The sequence below is a fragment of the Meles meles genome, chromosome 9, assembly GCF_922984935.1.
Source record: "Meles meles chromosome 9, mMelMel3.1 paternal haplotype, whole genome shotgun sequence".
Lineage (NCBI taxonomy): Eukaryota > Metazoa > Chordata > Mammalia > Carnivora > Mustelidae > Meles > Meles meles.
Window position 1 is genome coordinate 78,101,200 of NC_060074.1, and position 20,485 is coordinate 78,121,684.

The 20,485-nt window shown below is 37.3% G+C and overlaps 1 protein-coding gene across 4 annotated transcripts in view; it reads right to left on the minus strand.

Moving 5' to 3' along the window:
* The window catches only part of PDE1A (phosphodiesterase 1A), a 344,943-nt gene that overhangs the window by 63,742 nt on the left and 260,716 nt on the right, over positions 1-20,485 (minus strand). For all 4 annotated transcript variants that reach the window (XM_046019690.1, XM_046019688.1, XM_046019689.1 and 1 more), the window contains 2 exons: positions 6,944-7,126; positions 1,276-1,342 (listed from right to left, as the gene is read on the minus strand). In XM_046019690.1, the coding sequence (XP_045875646.1) occupies positions 1,276-1,342; positions 6,944-7,126 (250 nt within the window). The remainder of the gene's footprint in view (positions 1-1,275; positions 1,343-6,943; positions 7,127-20,485) is intronic.

The window sequence follows — 20,485 nt, forward strand, 5'->3', positions numbered from 1 at the left end:
CTGCATGTGCTCCATTGAGGATAAATAAGACAAGAAGGTATCTCAGGAAGTAAGAATTATTTAACTAAAAATATTCTTTACTAGTGATATTTCCTCCCTCAACGTTTTAATTGATACATTTTTCTCTACTACATTTTAGAAGAGTGTTTACTTTCTCTCATACTAAAATATTGTGTTGGTTTCTAAGTAAAGGTTATTAAATATAAAAAAATAAAAATAAGTAATAGTCTTGCTCACAGTTGATGAAACAAAAATCTCACAAGAGCCAAGGAATAATTAATATCCCATAATGTGGCATGTCACTTATATACCTGTCTTTTTTATAGCTTTAGAAACATAAATATAAAAAAGTGTCCAAGAAAAGCTCTCTCTTTAAATTAATAAGATTAAAGTCTACTATGCAGCAAAAGAAAAAAAATGCAAAGGGATGTGTAAAAGAAAATTAACGAAAGATATAATATAAATGGCAATATAAATTTAAACTAGAAAGGAGTTTAAAATATCAGAAATAAAGCAACTCAGGACCTTCTGTTGCCCATGTCTTTTAAATTCATGGTGATACAGGAAAACCACTATGAAATTGTTAGAGGAGACAAAGTTGAATTTCTCCACTGAAATGAAATGATAGAAAGAAAAAAGAGATGTTAAATGATGAGCTTAGAATAGGAACAGAAATAGGAACAGTGCTTTTGTATATACACATAGTAGAAACAAGTGAACCAAAAACTTTCTCTACTTCAGAGTTTGACTCCAGTTATTTCTAACATATTTAATACTGCATTTGGGCATCAGCCATAGGAAAAGCAGAGATAAGAGAGTTGAATTTGTTATTTTCTTTCTTAATTTTATCTTTTTATGTGTTCTCAGACCTAAAATTCTAAAATATTTCTTTCACGTAAGTTTTGTCCTGAAACACTTTTTTTCAATACATGAAACTTTCCCACAATATATACATAACAAAATACATATATTCTGACAAGTCCAGGTGCCATCTCAAAATCAAATTTAAGATCCATCTAAACAAAGCATGAAGAAGGAAAAAAAATCACATATATGTGTGCACACACATGCATTGATTTAATGTAAATCAATCCTCATTTAAGTCTACAATGAGCCATGATTTGGAACACATGACATGTTGTGAATGGCTACAGTATTTTTCAGGTACCAATACATAAGATGCAGCAAAGACCTATTCTCATTTTCTCCCAGCCATTGTAAGAAAATTTGAAAAAATGACTATTTGAAAATTTAAAATAATTGAAATTATTTCACCTTTAATGTTACTATGACAGCTTCTGGATATACCAAACCAACCATGTGATAAGACTTTCTGTACATCCTGAAAAAGAAAAAAAAAACAAGTGTGTATGTAAGACTCATTTACTCAAAGATTTCAACTATTTTTTTAAAAATGTAAGGGAAAAGATTACTTTTGACATGTTCACCTTTTATCATAAGTTACAGGCTTTCTTTGTGGTAATAATGATCATAGTAATGATTACTATGTGAGAATCTACAATGTGACATGGGTTAATACGAATTTGTCTACACACAAACACCCTACTAAGTCAATATGACTGACATCTTTTTCTTTGCTTCATCTTATTAAAAGAGACTGTCCTCTGTATGTGCAACAAACCTTCTGGCATGCTCATACCAATGAGCAAAGAATATTCTTGTTTTGTACCCATTCATGTGCCAAAATTTTAGATCAGGAATCTGAATGTCACTAAAATATTTCCTTTATGGATTTTTCTTTCTTCTTTTTTTTTTTATTATAAAATGGAAAGTATAAGACAGAAAATGTAGTATCATCAGAATTTACACAGATTCCTTTTTTTTAAAGTTAGAAATTTTAGGGCAGAGCATATTGACAAAAATTGTTGAAGTTTGTTCAAACTGTCATGTAATAAAAATTAAGAAACATTATGTAGAACAAAGTTATTTCCATTGTTATAATAGCACCAATAAAAATATTTTTATCCATCAGTAATTTGCTGGATCTTCTGATAGGTAACCAAAATAACATAAACCAAATCCATGAAACTCTTCTATTATTTCATGTGACAAGAAAATCAATGTGATACCCCAATGTGTAGGAATAGCATAGACTTCTATTCAGAACTGGCAGGTACAGGTTCATTCCCAACATCCGGGGAAGAAAAAATTAACTATGAATCATGTCCCTTCATTTTCACATTGTTAGTCCATTGGAAAGCTACATTCCTAGACTATACTGTTGTAATTTCTCCCAAAATGTCTGAACAAAGTAAAAATTTAATGATTATATTATTAATTTATATTAGGGGGTTTAATATAAGAAATAGTCACTTGGAAAATATTTTGCTATTTCATAAAACCACTACAGAAGACACTAACTTTTTTTTTAAGATTTTAAAAATTTATTTATTTTAGGCAGAGAGAGAGTACAAGCATGAAGGCAGAAGGAGAGGGAGAGAGAATCTTAAAGCTGACTCCACATGGAGTGCTGATCCCGATGCAGTACTCACTCTCACAACACTTAGATCATGACCTGAGCCAAAGCCAAGAGTCAGACACTTAACTGACTGAGCCCCCCAGGTACCCCTAGATACTAACCTTTTTGATTCAAGGTACCTTATGGATTTAAAAGCCACAAGATATATTTCTTAGTTTCTATGTAAAACCTTTCTTTTTAAAGATAATAAATGTCAATAATTCATGTCTCTCTCTCTCTCTCTTTCTCTCTTTTTAAAAGATTTGTTTATTTGAAACAGAGAGAATGCCAGCGAGGGTAGGGGTGGAAGGAGAAGGAGACAAGCAGGCTCCCCAATGAACAGGGAGCCTGAAGTGGGTCTCCACCTCAGGACCCTGAGACCATGACCTGAACTGAAGCTAAGAGATGGTCACTTAAACAACTGAACCATCCAGGTGCCTCTCATGTTCCTCTTTTGAATCTTGACTTCTTAAAAGCTCAGAATTAAAATATTGCATTTATGTATACCTCTAGCCTACCTTCCTTGATAAAGCGTTTCCCCATTTTATCACAGAGACCGTATTATTTCATTTCACTATTTCCATTTAATGTTTATTTTAAATGACTCAATAATTTTTGAATGTGGGTAATCGGTTATAATAAAAAATTATCCTTATTCTCTATTTCTCTTGGAAGATTTCAGAACATTTTATAAATAAAAATACTTATATTAATTACTACATTGAGATAGGTATAATTATTGTAGTTTTGCAGGCAAGGAAATTAGTAATTGTACTATAATAGATCCAGAAAATAATTTTTGTCAATAATGATATTTAGTTGTTTTGTGGGGGTTTTTTGGGGGAGACAACAGTCTTTTCTATCTATTTTTCTAGTCATTACTACTAAAAAATAGATGGATGGGAAATAAAAGGATGATGGATTAGGAAAATAAGGTCAATATTATAATCAGGAGTAAGAAATTTAAAAAAAATAAGTAACTTTCAATCCTTGTGACTTCATGTCACTGAAAGGCAGTAGGATACAGCAAAGAGAAGACAAGCTTTAAATAACAGACTAGCCTCTCACTAGCTATGTGACCTTTGGAAAGCTATATAATGTCACTCATCTGTAAAATGAGGATAATTATAAGTGGTTTTTTTGTGATGAGTAAATGATATCAATGTCTAGCATAATATAATAAGTGCTCAATACAAGAAAGCCATTAGTATCACTGATGTGACTGTTCTCACTACTCTGCAGCCCATGCTGTTGCCTACAATTCCTAGGTTCTTCGGGGCTTCCAAGGCTCTGTCAGAATTCTGGTGCTGATCTCTTAGAACTGGAATAGGCTTACGGAGTGAATGTCAGGGTGCATTCTCATTACATGGAATATAAAGCAAGACCAAGAAGATTATCTTTCTGAGGAAATGGAGGAACTTCCTCATTATCTTTTCTAATCCTGTAATTGGAAATAAAGTATTAGGGCAAAAAAATAAGGATGACTGGAATCAGAATCTGTGTGTGGCAGACCGTAATACCGCTGCTTCACACTTGAGTAAATAGCTGACATATTACAAGTTGCTGAAAAAGAACAGTGAATTTCCTGGACTCCTGCAGGTGTTGAAAGTCCAGCTGGAAATACGGTAGGTAATTTTTGGAAGCTTTTACTACAGTTGCAATGTGTAATTCAAGAACTCAAAAAAACTCCACGAAAACTAAAAACTATCTCATGTCAGACGTTGTGTTAGGTAAGAGCCTAGAGCGAACAAGAAAAAGACAGTTACTGCTTTTGTGAGGCTTACTGAGCAGTGAAGAGGGGCAATAAGTAAAAAATGCATGATTACAAGCAGCAGTCAGTGCTGTGAGGTAAACCACTGATCAGGAGAGACAAAGTGATGAACAGTGTGCACAGCGATCAGGGAAGGCGTCTGGAAAGACAGGAAGGGCCAGCCAGGAGCAGGGGCAGGGAAAATCATTTTTGGTAAAGGGAGTAACAGGATTATGGCCCCAAGGGGAGAAAGGGTTAGAGATGTGCATTGAAATCAGAGCAATATAGTAATTCAGTCAAAAATGAAGGTAGTATTCGATGAGGCAAGAAAGTAAAAAAGTGCTGAACCCTGCAAAACCATGATACAGAAATCACCCTTAATACCAAGTGAAATGGAAAACCATCAAGAGATTTTAAGCTTAGGAGTGACAGGGACTAGTTTATATTTTAAATCATCCCTGTAGAATGACTTGTTTGGAGAGGGCAGTTGAGGAAGTAAGGACCCAACTGGAAAGCTACTGTCCTGTTCTGATGGCAGATGACAGAGCTGGGGACTGGGGTTGCAGGAGGGGAGACGGGGAAGTGAGCACATGGGAAAGTACACCTGGGCAATGAATTGTGAAGACCTGTAGAGGCATGGAGTCTTGGGAGGGAAGACTTGAGAGAATACTCAGGAAGCCTTTCTAATTTTCAAAATGGAAGACAATTATCTTTGAAAATTCAAGATAAACATAGGTTCCTATTTTATGAACCAACTAATGGGGATTTCATTTTCATACGTTTGTAACATACTGATTTCTTCAAGACTGTTTGCCAGTTAAGTATATTTGATATTTCTATAGTCCATTAAGTAAAATATTTTATGTGGCATATGAAAAAAATGAACATTTAGCATACCAATAAATTTTTTTCATTAATCAAAAATTAAAAATTTTTCTTAATCTTATACTGGACGGAAATAGAAATTTACTCCCACAGTTTGCCTTCTTTTTAGTTTGGCAAGTTCTACATATTTTCTTGAAAGAGACAAAATATACATTCTTTCAGCAAATCACACATATTCTCTTTTATCTGTGATTCTCTCACTGACTTTCTGAACTATTATTGAGATATTTTTGATTTGGTGTTAATGAAAATCAGTAAATGTCATACACTTTCCTAAGTTGTTTAAAAAAAAAAAAAGGTAATATAATTATAGATCATCTTTCTCTCCAGCCCTGATTCCCTGTTGCAGATTTCTGGTCCCAGCTGGCAGAGTTGGGACCATTTTATATATCTTATAAGTGGGTGTGGTTATCCTTTTACCACACTAATAAAATTGCTTCTTATGAGGATTCTTTTATCAAAGCCAATTAAATATGGCTAATAAATACTCAAAATAATTTAAATAATCACCGAGTGGTGGTTATTGTGGATAGTAGAGGCACAAAGCAAGAACTTCAAGCTTTATGTGTTGTAGTTATATTTTTAAATGGCATCAAATACTTCTTGTTATACATTCTCATTTACATTTTGGGAACCCAAATGTGCTTCCTATTTTTCTTTTCACAGAAAAATTAAAGTGTAAATGTTCATTAGAAATAATAACTAGAGATGTCAGAAGATGAAAAATGATGTGGTCTCTCTCAAATTTAAGTATATTGACAAAAAAAAATTCTCTCTTCAATTTTACTAGTTTAAAAAATGTTTCATCTTTTGATACATAACTTAATAAAAAGTAATTGTTTTTTAATTTAAGGGATTTCTAATAACTAGTTTTCAGAATTGTCAGACGTAACGTGTTTATTTCAAGTAATTTCTTTAGCTTTAATTCTGGAACATCTTGTTTCCTAGACAGAAAAATAGACTGTATTCTTAAGGGCTAGACAAATTTAAAATTAGGCCACATTAGCTGTATTTCACATGAGAAACTACAGTGATTTGATTTGGTGCTTCTGGGGCCATCAAGTATTCCTTGCTATAGTGACAGAAATGTCAAAGAACTCTACAAAAGTTACATAAGGAGCTTTTCTCCCATGATGGAAAGAGGATGGTCTTTTTGACTTAATGCATAGAAAGTCTTGTTTGATTTTAGTATGTAGTATAGAATTTGTTTTATGAAAAGTTACATTTTATTCAAGTAAAATTAGTTGTGTAATGTATGAATGTGGTATAATTTAATAATAAGTGTGGTATAATTTATACAAATATATACAAATAATGTATGAATGTGGTATAATTTAATAAATTAATAAAGTTACTCACAAAGCTACATTTGAGGTACGCTAGGCATTCAAAAGTCTGCTTTTAGTCTTTTCTTTTTAAAAAATATTTAATTTATTTATTTGTAAGAGAGAGAGAGAGCACACAAGCAGGGGGAAGAGCAGAGGAAGAGGGAGAAGCAAACTGCCTACTGAGTAGGGAGCCCGACATGGGGCTCGATCCCAGGACCCCAGGATCATGACCTGAGCTGAAGGCAGACACTTAACTGACTGAACCACCCAGGTGCCCAGTCTTTATGTCAATTTAAAAGAAATTAAAGTAATAAACCCAGGACAAAACATTTTTGTTAAGGCAAATTCATAACAAAGTTCTAAATTTGCTCATTCTGGGTATACTTAAAATTGCAGTGTTCCTTAATAAGTAAAATGTTTGGCTCATATAACTTTGAGATGGTAAGTATATCTCCTACCTTCCAAATTTTATTATCTTGAAATACTAACAATTTCACTTACCTTTCCACAAAAATTCCAGCTTGAACAGCATGCACAATGCTTCGAAATTTTGGCTTTTCCTCAGATTTCTTTTTCATCATCCCCATTTTCCGTGTGAAAGTGGACGCCAACCAGTCCCGTACTTCAGATGGGACCGAATCTGTCTGAATGTCACTGAGTTCATCTTCAGTATCCAGCAGTCTTCTACAAAAATTTATACTGATTAAACTTTAGGAAAAAGTGAAGAAAAACCTGATAATAAACAAACATTGCAATGGGATTGAAAATATAGCAAATCACTCTCTGATCATCCCTTAGTATGAGCTACTTAAAAAAAAAATTGGATTAACATTTGAAAAGCTCTGAATTTCTCAAGTTGATCATCTTCTGAAGGCAAACACTAATGGAGTTGAGCAGTTGCAGCTTTCCAAATGAGATACTGTCATACCTGTCTGGAGATACCAATTCATATACTATTCTAGTCATGAAGAGAACTAAAATAGAGAAGAGAGTTCATAAACAGATATCTGTTATTAAAGGAGGCAACCGGACTGGAAAGAAAACAGGGACTAGAAGTGGCCAAAGGCATCTTATATTTGCTAGTCTTGCATATATACAATGCAGCTAGCACAGGCTCCTTGCATAAGGCCTTGGAGTCGACATTCATATGTGTTATTTCATTTGAATGCTATCTCTAAATTGTTGGAAAATAGGACATCAAGTACTCTAACATTCATTATGAGATAAACAGATTATTTTGAAAACTCTATTTTCGGTGACAGAGCCAGTGGAAGGGGAAGAGAAACACCCGGAGTTAAGGGCAGATGCTCTCTTGAGGGTGGACATCAGCTGGCCAAGGAAATCAAATACATCGGTGGGGAAGTGAACAGGAAGTGAAACGACTGCACCGTCCTATCTTCTAGAAGCTCCAGATAGACCACACTGCCCGGACTGGTGGGTGTAGTACCTATCGTTGAGGCTGGTCAGCTCCAGTGATCCAGAACTTCCTAAAGGTCTGAACTGGGAAGACCGTGTGAAAGCCTCCCCACAAACGATAAAAACATTCCACAGAGCAATTGAGCTTTGCCTCCAGGAAGAACACAGGCCACCTCTGTCTGTCACTTGACTTTGTAAATTCCGTGTCAGTGCACCAGTTTAATAATTCAGAGCTATTTTTAGCGCACTTTGGTTTTGGCTTTGGGGTTCCATTCGCTTAGGTAAATCTCTTTGTACAGAGTGAATCCCAAGGATCATAAGCTGATGGAAGGAAGACAGAATGATAGTGTGTGCTAAAGCCTCCAGAACAAGTCACACCATCTTGAGTGGGCAGGGACCAAGAAAAGGGCAAAAAAGGTAGAAAGCCCATCCACAGCACCCAATACTACCAAGAACAGTCTCAAAAGGTCCTATGATGACCTCTATGTGCTGCTCTTTTCTAGAAACATTTAGAGCACAGCCAATTGCCAATATTTACAAATGTGTTTATGAAATACCTTATGACACAATATATACAACTTCAGTGCTGGAGTTACAAAACTACACGTATACATATGAAGATACAAGAGGCTTGCATAATTGGAAGTTAATACTGATTAATACTTACTTTGTATCTTTTTTAACTTTCTGTCGGAACTTACGTTTGGGTGATTTTGATTTATGCTTAATACACTGACATTGGAACACAAGGCAAAATAATTTTTTTAGCATTTTGTCCATATTAAATTGGATCATTTAGCCCATTGCAGCAAGACACTACACTACATGGTCTGAAAATTCAGGGCTTATGCCCTTTCTATTACTTCTTATCTAGTGATCAAATAAAAACACAGAACAGGACAGGTGGAATGGGAACCATTGTGGTGTAATACTGAGATGTCACCGAGCTCCAAGAATTCTCCTGCTGCCTTGTTTTATCAGCTACTCCAAGGAGAATGACAGACACACATTGTGTTGGTGGTCAATTAATGTTGATATCTTTAAGGCTATATGTCCTAAACTCATAAGTCATCTAAGACATATCATCAACAAAATCAGCATATGGAAATGATCTGTCAAATACAGATATGAGACTTAGGAGTCTGATAATAAGGTAGTTCTTAATCATGATGCATGATGTCATTCATTAAGAAGGAATGAAGATATAGTCCTGGAGAAAGAGTAATGTGAATTCATTTGTGGTGATAAGAGTATAGGAGGAGTGTGTAAAGAGTAAAGCACGAGATAAGCTATTCTATAACTAAAAGCAAATTTTGAAAAAGCAACCAATACCTCTTCAATGGTTAATTTTATATTGTAATCATGGCTAGGGTATGGTGCTCGTTATTTTGTTAAACATCAGTCCAAGTGTTGCTGCCAAGGTGTTTTTTAGATGCGATTGTCATGTAAATCAGTAGACTTTGAGTAAAGCACATTACCTTCCATAAGGTGAGTGGGCCTCATCCAATTAATTAAAGACCTTAAGAGATAAAAGAGAGATTCCCTTAAGAGGAAGGAATTCTGCCTTCAGACTGCTTTCAGACTAAAGATTGTTAATATTTACTCCTGCCAGAATTTCCAGCCAGAGGCAGCCTGTTCTGAAGATTTCCATCTTCCTAGCCCCCATAATCACATGAACGAATTCCTTGAAATTAATTTCAATCTCTCTTTCTCTCCCTCTCTCATTCTCTCTTTCTAATAATATAAAGGCTAAGGATATATAGATACAGATATATAGAAATAGATATATAGAGATATATAAATATAGGTACACAGAGATATATACTATATATGTAATATATATATAAAGACTGAGGAAGAATATTTCTATCATTCATGAACACTATGTGGTAACTATCAGCTTGGATTATAAATCTGATAGATGACAAAGGCACAACTCTGCATTATATTAATATTCACTTAATAGAACACATCACTTATTCTTCTGGTTGTGAAATATTAAAACCATTTGCAGGGCACTAAAATGCCTTTTTAGCTATTATGGATATAATACCAAACTGTCTTTTCTTGTATTAATAGCTCTTTTTTTAATTGCTGAATCATAATTTATTGTGTGGATATCCAGTTTGCTTATACACTCAGCCATGGTTATCTTACTTGCTTCCAGGTTCTGACAATTACAAAAAAGCTGTTACAAATAGTTGTATGCAGACTTTTCCAGTTCATTTGTGTAAATGCCAAGGACCACAATGGTTGGATTGCATAGTAAGAGTATGTTTTGTTTTTTATTTTTTTATTTTATTTTATTTTTTTGATATTTTATTTATTTGACAGAGAGAAATCACAACTAGGCAGAGAGGCAGGCAGAGAGAGAGGAGGAAGCAGGCTCCCTGCAGAGCAGAAAGCCCCATGTGGGGCTCGATCCCAGGACCCTGGGATCATGACCTGAGCCGAAGGCAGAGGCTTTAACCCACTGAGCCACCCAGGCACCCCTGTTTTGTTTTTTTAAAGAAACTTCCAAACTGTCTCCCAAGGTGGCTGTACCATTTTGCATTCCTACCACCAGTGAACGAGAGAGAGGCCAAGCCACCATCATCTCTCTCCTGGCCTACTGCAGTAGCCTCCTACTGGTCTCCCAGTTCTTGTCCTGAACCCCTTCATTCTCTTCCTTCTGCAGTCAGATTGCCTCTTTTAAAGTATGAGTCAGACCTTGTCAATGCCTAATTCATTAAGTCCTATGTAGCTCATCACAAGCCCTGTCTCTACTTTCATCTCTTAACTAGTTTCCCCTTACATATTTTGTTCCAGCAGTGCTGACCTCCTTGCTGTGCTCAACCCTCCCCGGCTTGCTCCAGGGTCTCTGCACTTGCTGTTGGCCTTGCTTAGACTCTCTTACCCTATTGGGGGTGGGGGGGGGGGATTATTTTCTCACTGTATTCGGGGAAAGAAGGCTTCCCTGATCCCTCACACCAACTTAACTAGCAAACACCTCTATTCTGTCTTTTTGTCCTACTATCAACTTCTTAGCACTTACCATTACTTGATATCATGTTTTATGTTTACTGGTTTGTTTATTCATTCTATGTTTCATCCACTAAACCGTAAAGACTTTGGGAGCAGAGAGTTGGTGTCTTTTTGAGTATTGTTGTATCACCAGCACCCACAACACCCACCAGCACAGAGCAGGAGGTGAACATATATCTACTGAATGTCTAGGAAAGATCTAGAGGTATTTACACGAAACTTGCAAGTGATTATTTTTGAGGAGCAGAGTTAGGATGTTTATAGCAGCAATGTCTACAATAGCCAGACTATGGAAAGAACCTAGATGTCCATCAACAGATGAATGGATAAAGAAGATGTGGTATATATACACAATGGAATACTATGCAGCCATCAAAAGAAATGAAATCTTGCCATTTGCGACGACGTGGATGGAACTAGAGCATATCATGCTTAGTGAAATAAGTCAATCGGAGAAAGACAACTATCATATGATCTCCCTGATATGAGGACATGGAGAAGCAACATGGGGGGGTAGGGGGATAGGAGAAGAATAAATGAAACAAGATGGGATTGGGAGGGAGACAAACCATAAATGACTCTTAATCTCACAAAACAAACTGGGGGTTGCTGGGGGGAGGTGGGATTGGGAGAGGGGGAGCGGGCTATGGACATTGGGGAGGGGAGGCGAACCATAAGAGACTATGGACTCTGAAAAACAACCTGAGGGTTTTGAAGGGTCAGGGGTGGGAGGTTGGGGGAACAGGTGGTGGGTAATGGGGAGGGCACGTTTTGCATGGAGCACTGGGTGTTGTGCAAAAAGAATGAATACTGTTACGCTGAAAAAATAAATAAAATGGAAAAAAAAAAAAAAGGATGGGGATGGTAGAAGAGACTTTGGAATCCTATATTATTTGACTGATAATCAGCAGCAGAATCCTGGGAGTAAATTCACTATTGTCAATCATCCTCTTCATTGCCTTTAGGATAATTTGCCTTTGAATAACCCCTTTACAATTTTTTGAAGTAAATTATAGGGCAACATGAACATTTGGTGTGGAAAAGACCTTGAACATTTTTTATGGCATTTTGAATTATAGGCACAGTAAAAAGAAATTTTAAAAATTGTATACACCATTTGCATGCCTTTAGCCCAGGAAGTCAGTATTTCTGTTAAATACTAACTCTTTTAGACTCATTTCTCTAGTAGAGTTAGTAAGACATTCCTAAGGAAGCTATAAATAGTTGTAGCAGATTTACGAAAATAATTATTTTCCAGTTTGGAGAAAAGAAACTTGAAAGACATGTGAATAAAAACCTAAATAGAAACAAATTTTTAAAAAACCAACACACCTAATGGCACATTTCTCCCCACTCCTCTCTGTCTCTCTCTTCTCCCTTTTATTCTCCCTTTCCCTGGCACCTGCCTTATGCTCTCTGTCTTCCTGCCTCTGAGCACTACAAGGACTCTTCAGGTTTCATTGGATCGTGCTACATAGGGCAGAAGCAGAACTATAGTATAATATGGAATAGTAATCCTGACTTTTGCTAAAGAATTATAAACAGTTTTCCTATACATCTATTTGAGACATGTGAAAATATCTGAATATTTACAGAAGATTATGTCACAGGGAAAACATGTAAGACTATGTTGTCCCCTCATTTCATTTTTGAAATAAATTTGTGCAAGTAGGCTTGATAAAATAGCATCTCAAATACTGTAATTAACTTTACTTTCAAAATATCCAAGAGCTCAATTACTCTTCACCCTAATGTTAGATGCAGAGTAAGCATCATTGTTTATATCATGAATGCTCTTAAAAAATCAAAACTTTGTCTTTAAGAATCTTAGAACATGTGGGGTGCCTGGGTGGCTCAGTGGGTTAGGGCCTCTGCCTTCGGCTCGGGTCATGATCCCAGGATCCTGGGATCGGGCCCCGCATCGGGCTCTCTCCTCGGCGGGGAGCCTGCCTCTCCCTCTCTCTGTGCCTGCCTCTCTGCCTACTTGTGATTTCTGTTTGTCAAATAAATAAAATTAAAAAAAAAAAAAAGAATCTTAGAACATGAAACATAGTCACCTGTGCATCTTCCTTAGGAATTCTTAAAATGCACTGTATAGAAAATAAATGATAAGGCGTATATATGTAAAATGTTATCACTGTTGACCTCTGAGAAATCCTTCCTCTGATATAACGATTTCTTTCTCTCTTTCTTTCTTTCTTTCTTTCTTTCTTTCTTTCTTTCTTTCTTTTTCTTCCTTCCTTCCTTCCTTCCTTCCTTCCTGGTCCTAAGAGGGTCAATAAAGCAGAAAGTTAAGTGTCTCTAAACATGAGCTAAGGGTAGATGGGGGGCCAGGGAGCTGTGAAAACTGATCCTCCATCCAGTCAGTGCTCAACTGATCCTTGGAAGCTATTTATACCCCAAATTTTCTCTTGAAATGAGATGACACAACTCCCAAAGGGCTTATATTTTGAACTAGAAAATTTTCAGGGGAAGGGAATAAAGAAGGAGGCGGCCACGGAAGGAGAGGTCATGAGATTTTGACTTTTACAATTACATCAGTGAAAATATTTCTATCCACAGTAGACTCTTGGAAAATGGTTATACCAGTGTACCCACCACAGTTATTTCCAGGCAACTGGTGCCCACATTTACACCTACTGAGTGTTAAGATTCAAGGGCTGGTTGCAATTAGAAACTGGCTTCTTAGGTTTGAAATTTTCTTTTTCCTGCTTTACTCTTCCTATAAAGGATACATTTCAATAAGCCACTAAGTCATTCACTCTGCCCCTAATATTTGCTGGGCCCAGGAAGGGGCACATTTCTCCCAAATACCAAATAATTAAATATTTTAAAGTTATATATCAAATGAATGAATTATTAAATGTGTTCTGCCCTCCTACCTTTTAGTAAGTTTCATAAAAGCCTGGCAAATTGAGTTTGACTTGAGAGTTCTCAGCTCCTTGCATGACAAGCCTGGGCCAGCTGTCCCTCTGCACCCACCTAACCTCCTGCCCAGGCCTTACTCTGTAAGCAGTGGACCTCTGCAGCCTCCCTCATCACTCTCATTAACCTGCCCCAGCTTTGAAAGTGGCTGCTTCTTGGCCATTTTTAGAGGTGACGGGGTACACATATCAGTAGTGTTCTGGCCCCCGCAGGAAGAAAGACTTAGGGAAGAAACTTATTAAGATTTAGGAGACAGACAGGGGACCTTTAGGCAGAGAATTCTGAGATCTCAGTGTCCAGGATATGGGAGAGGAGCACAAAGGGGAGGGTGGGGAATTCCATAGTCCATAGAGAGAGTGGAGCAGGGGTTTCAAGTTGTTCTTGGCTTGAAGCCTTATCACCCCATGGGGAGGGTCACAACAAAAATGAGCCATCGTTGAGTACTCTAAAATGAGGGGCAGTGTCTAGGGAAGTAGTTATACTGGGCCTGGGCTAGGGATGGTACTGAACTCAGACATGGTAAATATCTTCCAAGTGAGCCCTCCAGGGACGGCTGGGGGAATTAAGAGAAGTTGCTCATTTTGCAGTATAGATATTTTTGGGGGGCAAGTGGTTCCCACATAGGCAAATCCATTCGTGTTATTTCTTTGATGAGCACATATCTGTGATCTGAGCTGACTGTAGTCCCCCACCAAAAAACAAACAAAACAAACAAACAAACAAAAACAACTAAAATCAAACCAAATCAAACCACATCAAAACCCTAAGAGCAATACTAAAGCTTCACTCAGACCTCAGTTATCTGAGGATAGATAGAGATGTTAATGCTGCTAACTTCTTCACCTACTATGAATCAGGCCAGGAGCTTTATCTCTTTTAATCCTCACAATACCACCAAGAGGAAAATCCAATTATTATCTGTATCCTTATTCTACTGATACAGACACTTTCGGGATTTGCTCCAAGTCATAAAACCAGGAGGGACCACGCCATGTTTGAACTCAAGTTGACCTCAAGTCTCAGAGGTTGAGTTTTTAGCTGCTCACCTATCCTTTACCTCAAATGCATGTTTTCTTACTAGGAACCCAGACTACTTTCATATTCAGGAGACACTAATATGAGTAATCATTATTTTCTCTCCTATTTCTACTGTGAAATTTAGGGTTAAAAATAATTGATCTTAAAACAAAAATCTTAAGGGAATTTGGCCCACCAGGGAATATTTGGTTGGAGGAAGCTCAGATTTATTTTTCAGGACTGGTATGTTGAATCATTCTCTGATAGAGAAATATATCTGGATGTTAGTAGAATTTCAGGGTACTTTGAATTACAATAAATTAAATAAATGTCAGAATGAGAAAAGGTGATACATACAAAATGCCATTGTGACTTGTCAGTAACCTGCTTCCTGAGTGTGAAATACACTTGAATTAATTCTTCCAGGCTACCACCCAAGCACATTCATTCATTCATTCATTTTTTCCTTTATATTTATTCCTTATCTTGTTCCAAAAAGGATTTAAGATGGCAGGCTTGTAAATTTATTTCAATAATTTTTGTTGTTACTATTGTTGTTTTGGCAGTTTTCTTTCCTATTTCTCTCTTTGTGATAACTTTGTTCATTTGTTTTTATTAGTCCTTTTTTCCTTTTTTTGTGAACTGTGAAAAGATGACTACTACATTCGAGTGACTATTAAGACTGCACATTTGCTGGGGACAAGTTTGGGGAGACAAGTTAGTTATGCTGACCTTAGCTTAAGTCTCAAGAGGCAAATCTTGGCTAAAACAAGACTAGCTAAGTAAAATGTTAAAGCTTGATGTCATTTTTTTTTTTTCAAGTTAAGGCCTAAGAAGGGCTCTATGCCTCCTCTGTATCCACCCAGAAGCAGAGGCCTAGGCAGAGGATTCCATCCTCTAGGACAGGCAGAAGGGGCTAGGAGAATGTTGCAGGAGGAGTCTGAGAAGGAGTCAAGTTCCTTGGACAGGTGGGATTCAGCTTGTCCTTTTGGAGTCATTTGGGAGGTGGAAATGGAGGTAATGGGTGAAGCAAAAAATTACTCTAGGTCTGCCTAATGACTCTTGGCTTCCCACCAGAAAGTGCTCTTAGCTCAAAAATGTCTTTGAAAACATGCCATTAGGCACAAAGCTTCATATTCCATTAATTACTATTTTTTTTTTTTATTAATAAGCATCTTCTGTGGTTAGGAAAACTGCCTCTGGAGTCAAACTCTTGGCTTCGTCGCCTGTTTGCTGTGTTTTGCTGTGTGGTCTTGGGAAATGTGCTTCATCCTACTCGAGTCTCAGTTTCTTTGTCAGTAAAGAGAAAGGATAATAATATATCCGTAGGGGTGGGGTTGTGAGGATAGAATGGCTAAATGCACAGAAAGCAGTTAGAAAAATGTCTGTCACAAAGAAAGTCCTCAAAGAACCCCAGTTATTTACACATCTGCATGAGTTAGTCTCAGAAGATTTCTATGTCTGACATGAAGGAAAAAGAGAGTGTCCTTTCATGGGGATAGAAGTGTTTGAGACATGCTGGGAAGAAGTTGGTTAAAGTGACTTTGGAGAGCCAAGAACAATGTAAAGATTCTATGGATCATAAAGAAATAGTGGGAGGAGATTCCAAAAATAACACTTTACTTACTTTAAAAATTTACCTAGCAAAATAGGCAAATTCGTAGAGACAAAAAAATAGAACAGAGTTTTCCAGGGGCTGAGAGGAGGAGGAGAATGGCAGTTATTGTTTGATGGGTATAGAGTTTATTTTGGGATGATGAAAAAGTTCTGGAAGTAGAGAATGGAAATGGTAGCACAACATTGCAAATATACTTAATTCCACTGAATTGTACCTTTAAGATGGTTAAAATGGTAGCTTTTATGTTATGTACATTTTATCACAACACAACAATGTCTACCTAGTATTGGTCTCCCTGCCCTGTTTTCCAGGGAGTAGATATGTTACCCTATCCAATCAGAGAAGTGAGACATAAGAGAAGGGCCTTCTGTTCTTCATCTAACTGCATCATTCCGAAGATTACTAAGAGTGCTAGGATGGAGTAAATGGTGGCTGGCAGGCTACAGATGAAGTGATCACTGGGAGAAGCGATCACACCACAAATCAAAGGACGGGCCTGCCTCCTCTCTGCCCAAGACCTGCTGCTCTGAGGCACAGCTCATCTCTGGTTCAGCACCTTTACTGCTCCTGTCTGATGATGGAATTTCCTGGTTGAAGGAGGCATTTTGGCACAAGACCATCTCATAGGCCACATGAGATAATATTTAGAATGGTCAGAATTCTAACCATTACATTTCTAACATTCGTGTCTCTTTTTTGTAGCCTCATTTTGACATTTTCCAGCGCAGGGGTTCTCAAAGTGTGGTTCATGGACCAGCAGGATCAGCAACACCTGGGAACTTCAAGACTCTGCTCCAACCAATTAAAGGAGAAACTCTGGGGGGTGGAGCCCGTCACTCTGAACAAGCCCTCCACGTGACTCTCAGGAGTGCTAAAGTTTGAGAAATCTTGTCCATTCACAGATTGCCAATTACCCAATATCTCTGCCAAGAAAATGAGATTCAGTTGTATTCTGTTCCATGGAATTAGCAGCAATGCTTATTTCCATAGGCCCATTATTTCACTGTCTGAGATGAAGAGTGTTGGGGAACTATCAAGAAAGTACCGGCAGGAGAATCTCCATAAAGGTATCTTCATTAATGAATATCTTATACTGATGTTATGAATGAGGATATCTGTATGTTACTTAATTGCAAAATAGAAAAGTTGGTTTCTCAGCTGAGTTGGGGTGGAACATGGTACTTAGAAGAACTGCAGTGTATCTGGAAGACAGGAGTGTAAGAGAAGACAAAGAATGTATTTCTTTCTAAACCTAGGAGGCCACAAATGCAACCAAAATGACAAGAGGGAGGGAACAATACCCAAACAGAATAGAAAAATAATTATCATTGTATATATAGATTGTCCTTCATAAATATTTGTTGAACAAGTGATGTATAAAAACATAGGCTGAGAATCTCTAGTCTTAATGGTTGTTCAACAGTCATTTTTTGTTTGTTTTGATGCATGTTATATATGTTAACATTTTCAATCAGGCCCTGCTTCATGTGTGAAAAGATGATATCCCAAAATGTTTTTTAAAATATTTGCTGTTACCCTGTGGCCCTCTGTCCATATAGTCAGCCAAGATTTCATTCACTGACTCAAGTTCTATGTGAAACACAATTACTTAAAGGGAGAAAACTCCTGTTCCTGGACTTAACTTTTCCAATTCCAGTTCCCATGGAAGGCAGAAAGGCCCAGGTAAAGATAACGGAAGAATACACAAGTCAGAGCAGAGTTTCCATTCCCAGGACTGTGCACAGATGCCCTCGGTTAAACAAGAGGAGTCAGGAAGGAAGACAGAAGCGATCTTGAAAAGGAACACTGAATCTTGCCTGACTTCTCCAAACTAAGGAAAACCCTGAGGGGAGTGACAACATGCCCCAGATAAACTCCCAGGATCCTGGAATAGAAGAGAGCTGGATGCCCCACCCTACCTTCTGCCCCCACTTCTGAGTGGAATGGGAGGATAGCAAGATCCCAGGGCAGAGCTGGTTGGTGTGTGTCAGGAAAGACAACCTCAAAGATGATGGTGACTCAGAGCAGACTTGACGGAGATGGAGGTGAGAGAAAAGTGAGGGACAGTAGATGAGGCAATATACACTTTGGAGGTAGGCTTGTTGATAAAATATGGTAAGGAATGAGGAAATCTTATATTTAATGAGAAAAATCTTAAGTATCTGACTTTCTAGTACTTGATACTTGCCCAAGGACCACCCAAGGACAGTTGTTTAGCTGTCTCATGGAATCAATAGGTTTTGTGGGCTACCTCGGAAACTGAATCAACCTATTACCTTGTTTTACAGGAAAACAGAATGTGAATTCTAAGTAGCTAACTCAGAAACCAAACTTTTGTGTTAGGACTTCTTATTAGGGTAAGACCACTCCTTGGATGGATTAGAGATCAAGAATTTGAGCTTTGAAACAAGGCAGACCTATGTGGCTGTTAGGATGCTCTCAACAGCACATGACATCAACCCCAACCTCAAGCAGCTTAAATAATAGGGAGATTTACTATTTTCCTTAAGAAGAAAACTAAAGGTATGTTGACCCCATGAAGGGCTTTTTAAGAATCAGCAGGTCGATAACATCAAGGACTCAGGTTCTTCCATCTCTATACTATCACCTTTAGTGTTACATTAGCTTTATGCTTATGGCAAGATGGTTGTGTTAGTTTTAAGCATCACACTCAAATACAGCAAAACCCAGATGCACAGGACTCCCATTTTATGGAGAGGAAAGCTTTTGTGCACAGCCCCAGCAGTCTTTGTTTTATATTCCATTAGCCAGAATTGCATCATGCATCCATACATAAACTCTTTGGTTAGGGAATCAGAGGCTAATTAGCGGTTTAAATCAATCAGGATTTCACTTATTGTGATCCTGGGCCTGGGATTGATCTTCCCGGAATCACTTGTCTTTGCAGAGGAAAGTGAATAATTGAAAAAAACAAAAAAGGGTTTTGTTGGCAAGGAAGAAGAGAAGAGTTAGGGTTGGATTTAAGTTTGAACTTGTCTCTGACACTTAATAATCATATGACCCTGAGCAAGTCCATTGACTTTCTTCATGCCTCAAGTTTCTTAACTTTATAGTGGAAATAATATAAATAGCTAATTCATACAATTTTTTGAGAATTATGTACAATCAAAAATGGAAGAATCATAATATGTTGCCTTGGCTATAGTTAGTTGTCAAACAATCTTAATTGTTATTAATATCATTGTTAGGAAAGAATAATATTTAAATTTGTATCTTTTTCTTTTTAAAATGACTTCATTTATTTATTTGGGAGAGGGTACGAGCACAAGTGGGGGTACAGGGGCAGAGGGAGAAGGAGAAGCTGACTCTTCACTGAGCAGGGAGCCCATGTGGGGCTGGATCCCAGGACTCTCACAATATAACCTGAGCTGAAGGCAGACATTTAACCAACTGAGCCACCCAGGTGCTCCTAAATTTATATCTCTTTCAAATTTATAAATATTCATTGTATTTTTCTAAATTTATATCTCTTTCAAATTTATAAATATTCATTTGTATTTTTCTAATGTATCCATTATATAATACATGGAGCTTTTTCTTGTTAGTCATCTCTTAAAAGATCTGGTCAGATTTTTTTTTCCCTTTTCACCAGTGAGGCTGTTTTTGAAAGTTTGTAGAAAGTAACATACCACAGATGGATGGAAAATATGAAAATCAACTGAAATGTACTGCCACTTTTTCTAAGCCTGGTTTTCACACTCCATCCACAGGGTGAGAACAGCCTACAAACACAGCACTCCAAACAACCACCCCTCCCTACAACTCACACCATAAAAATGGAGTTCATAAAAATCAGAATTCGCTTTTTAGTGATTCACTGAACTCCAGCAGTGTCTTAGCACATACCCTTTAAACTGACTTCCTCCCGGACTCCTCCAAATATAAGCGACTTAAAATATACAAGAGCCCATATCTATAACTGATCCCTCATTAGCCAATGATAAGCAGCTCCCTTCTGTCACTCCACTGGTGACATGAGTAGGTCTTTACAAGGGACTTTGCAACCATGGATAAAACCACAG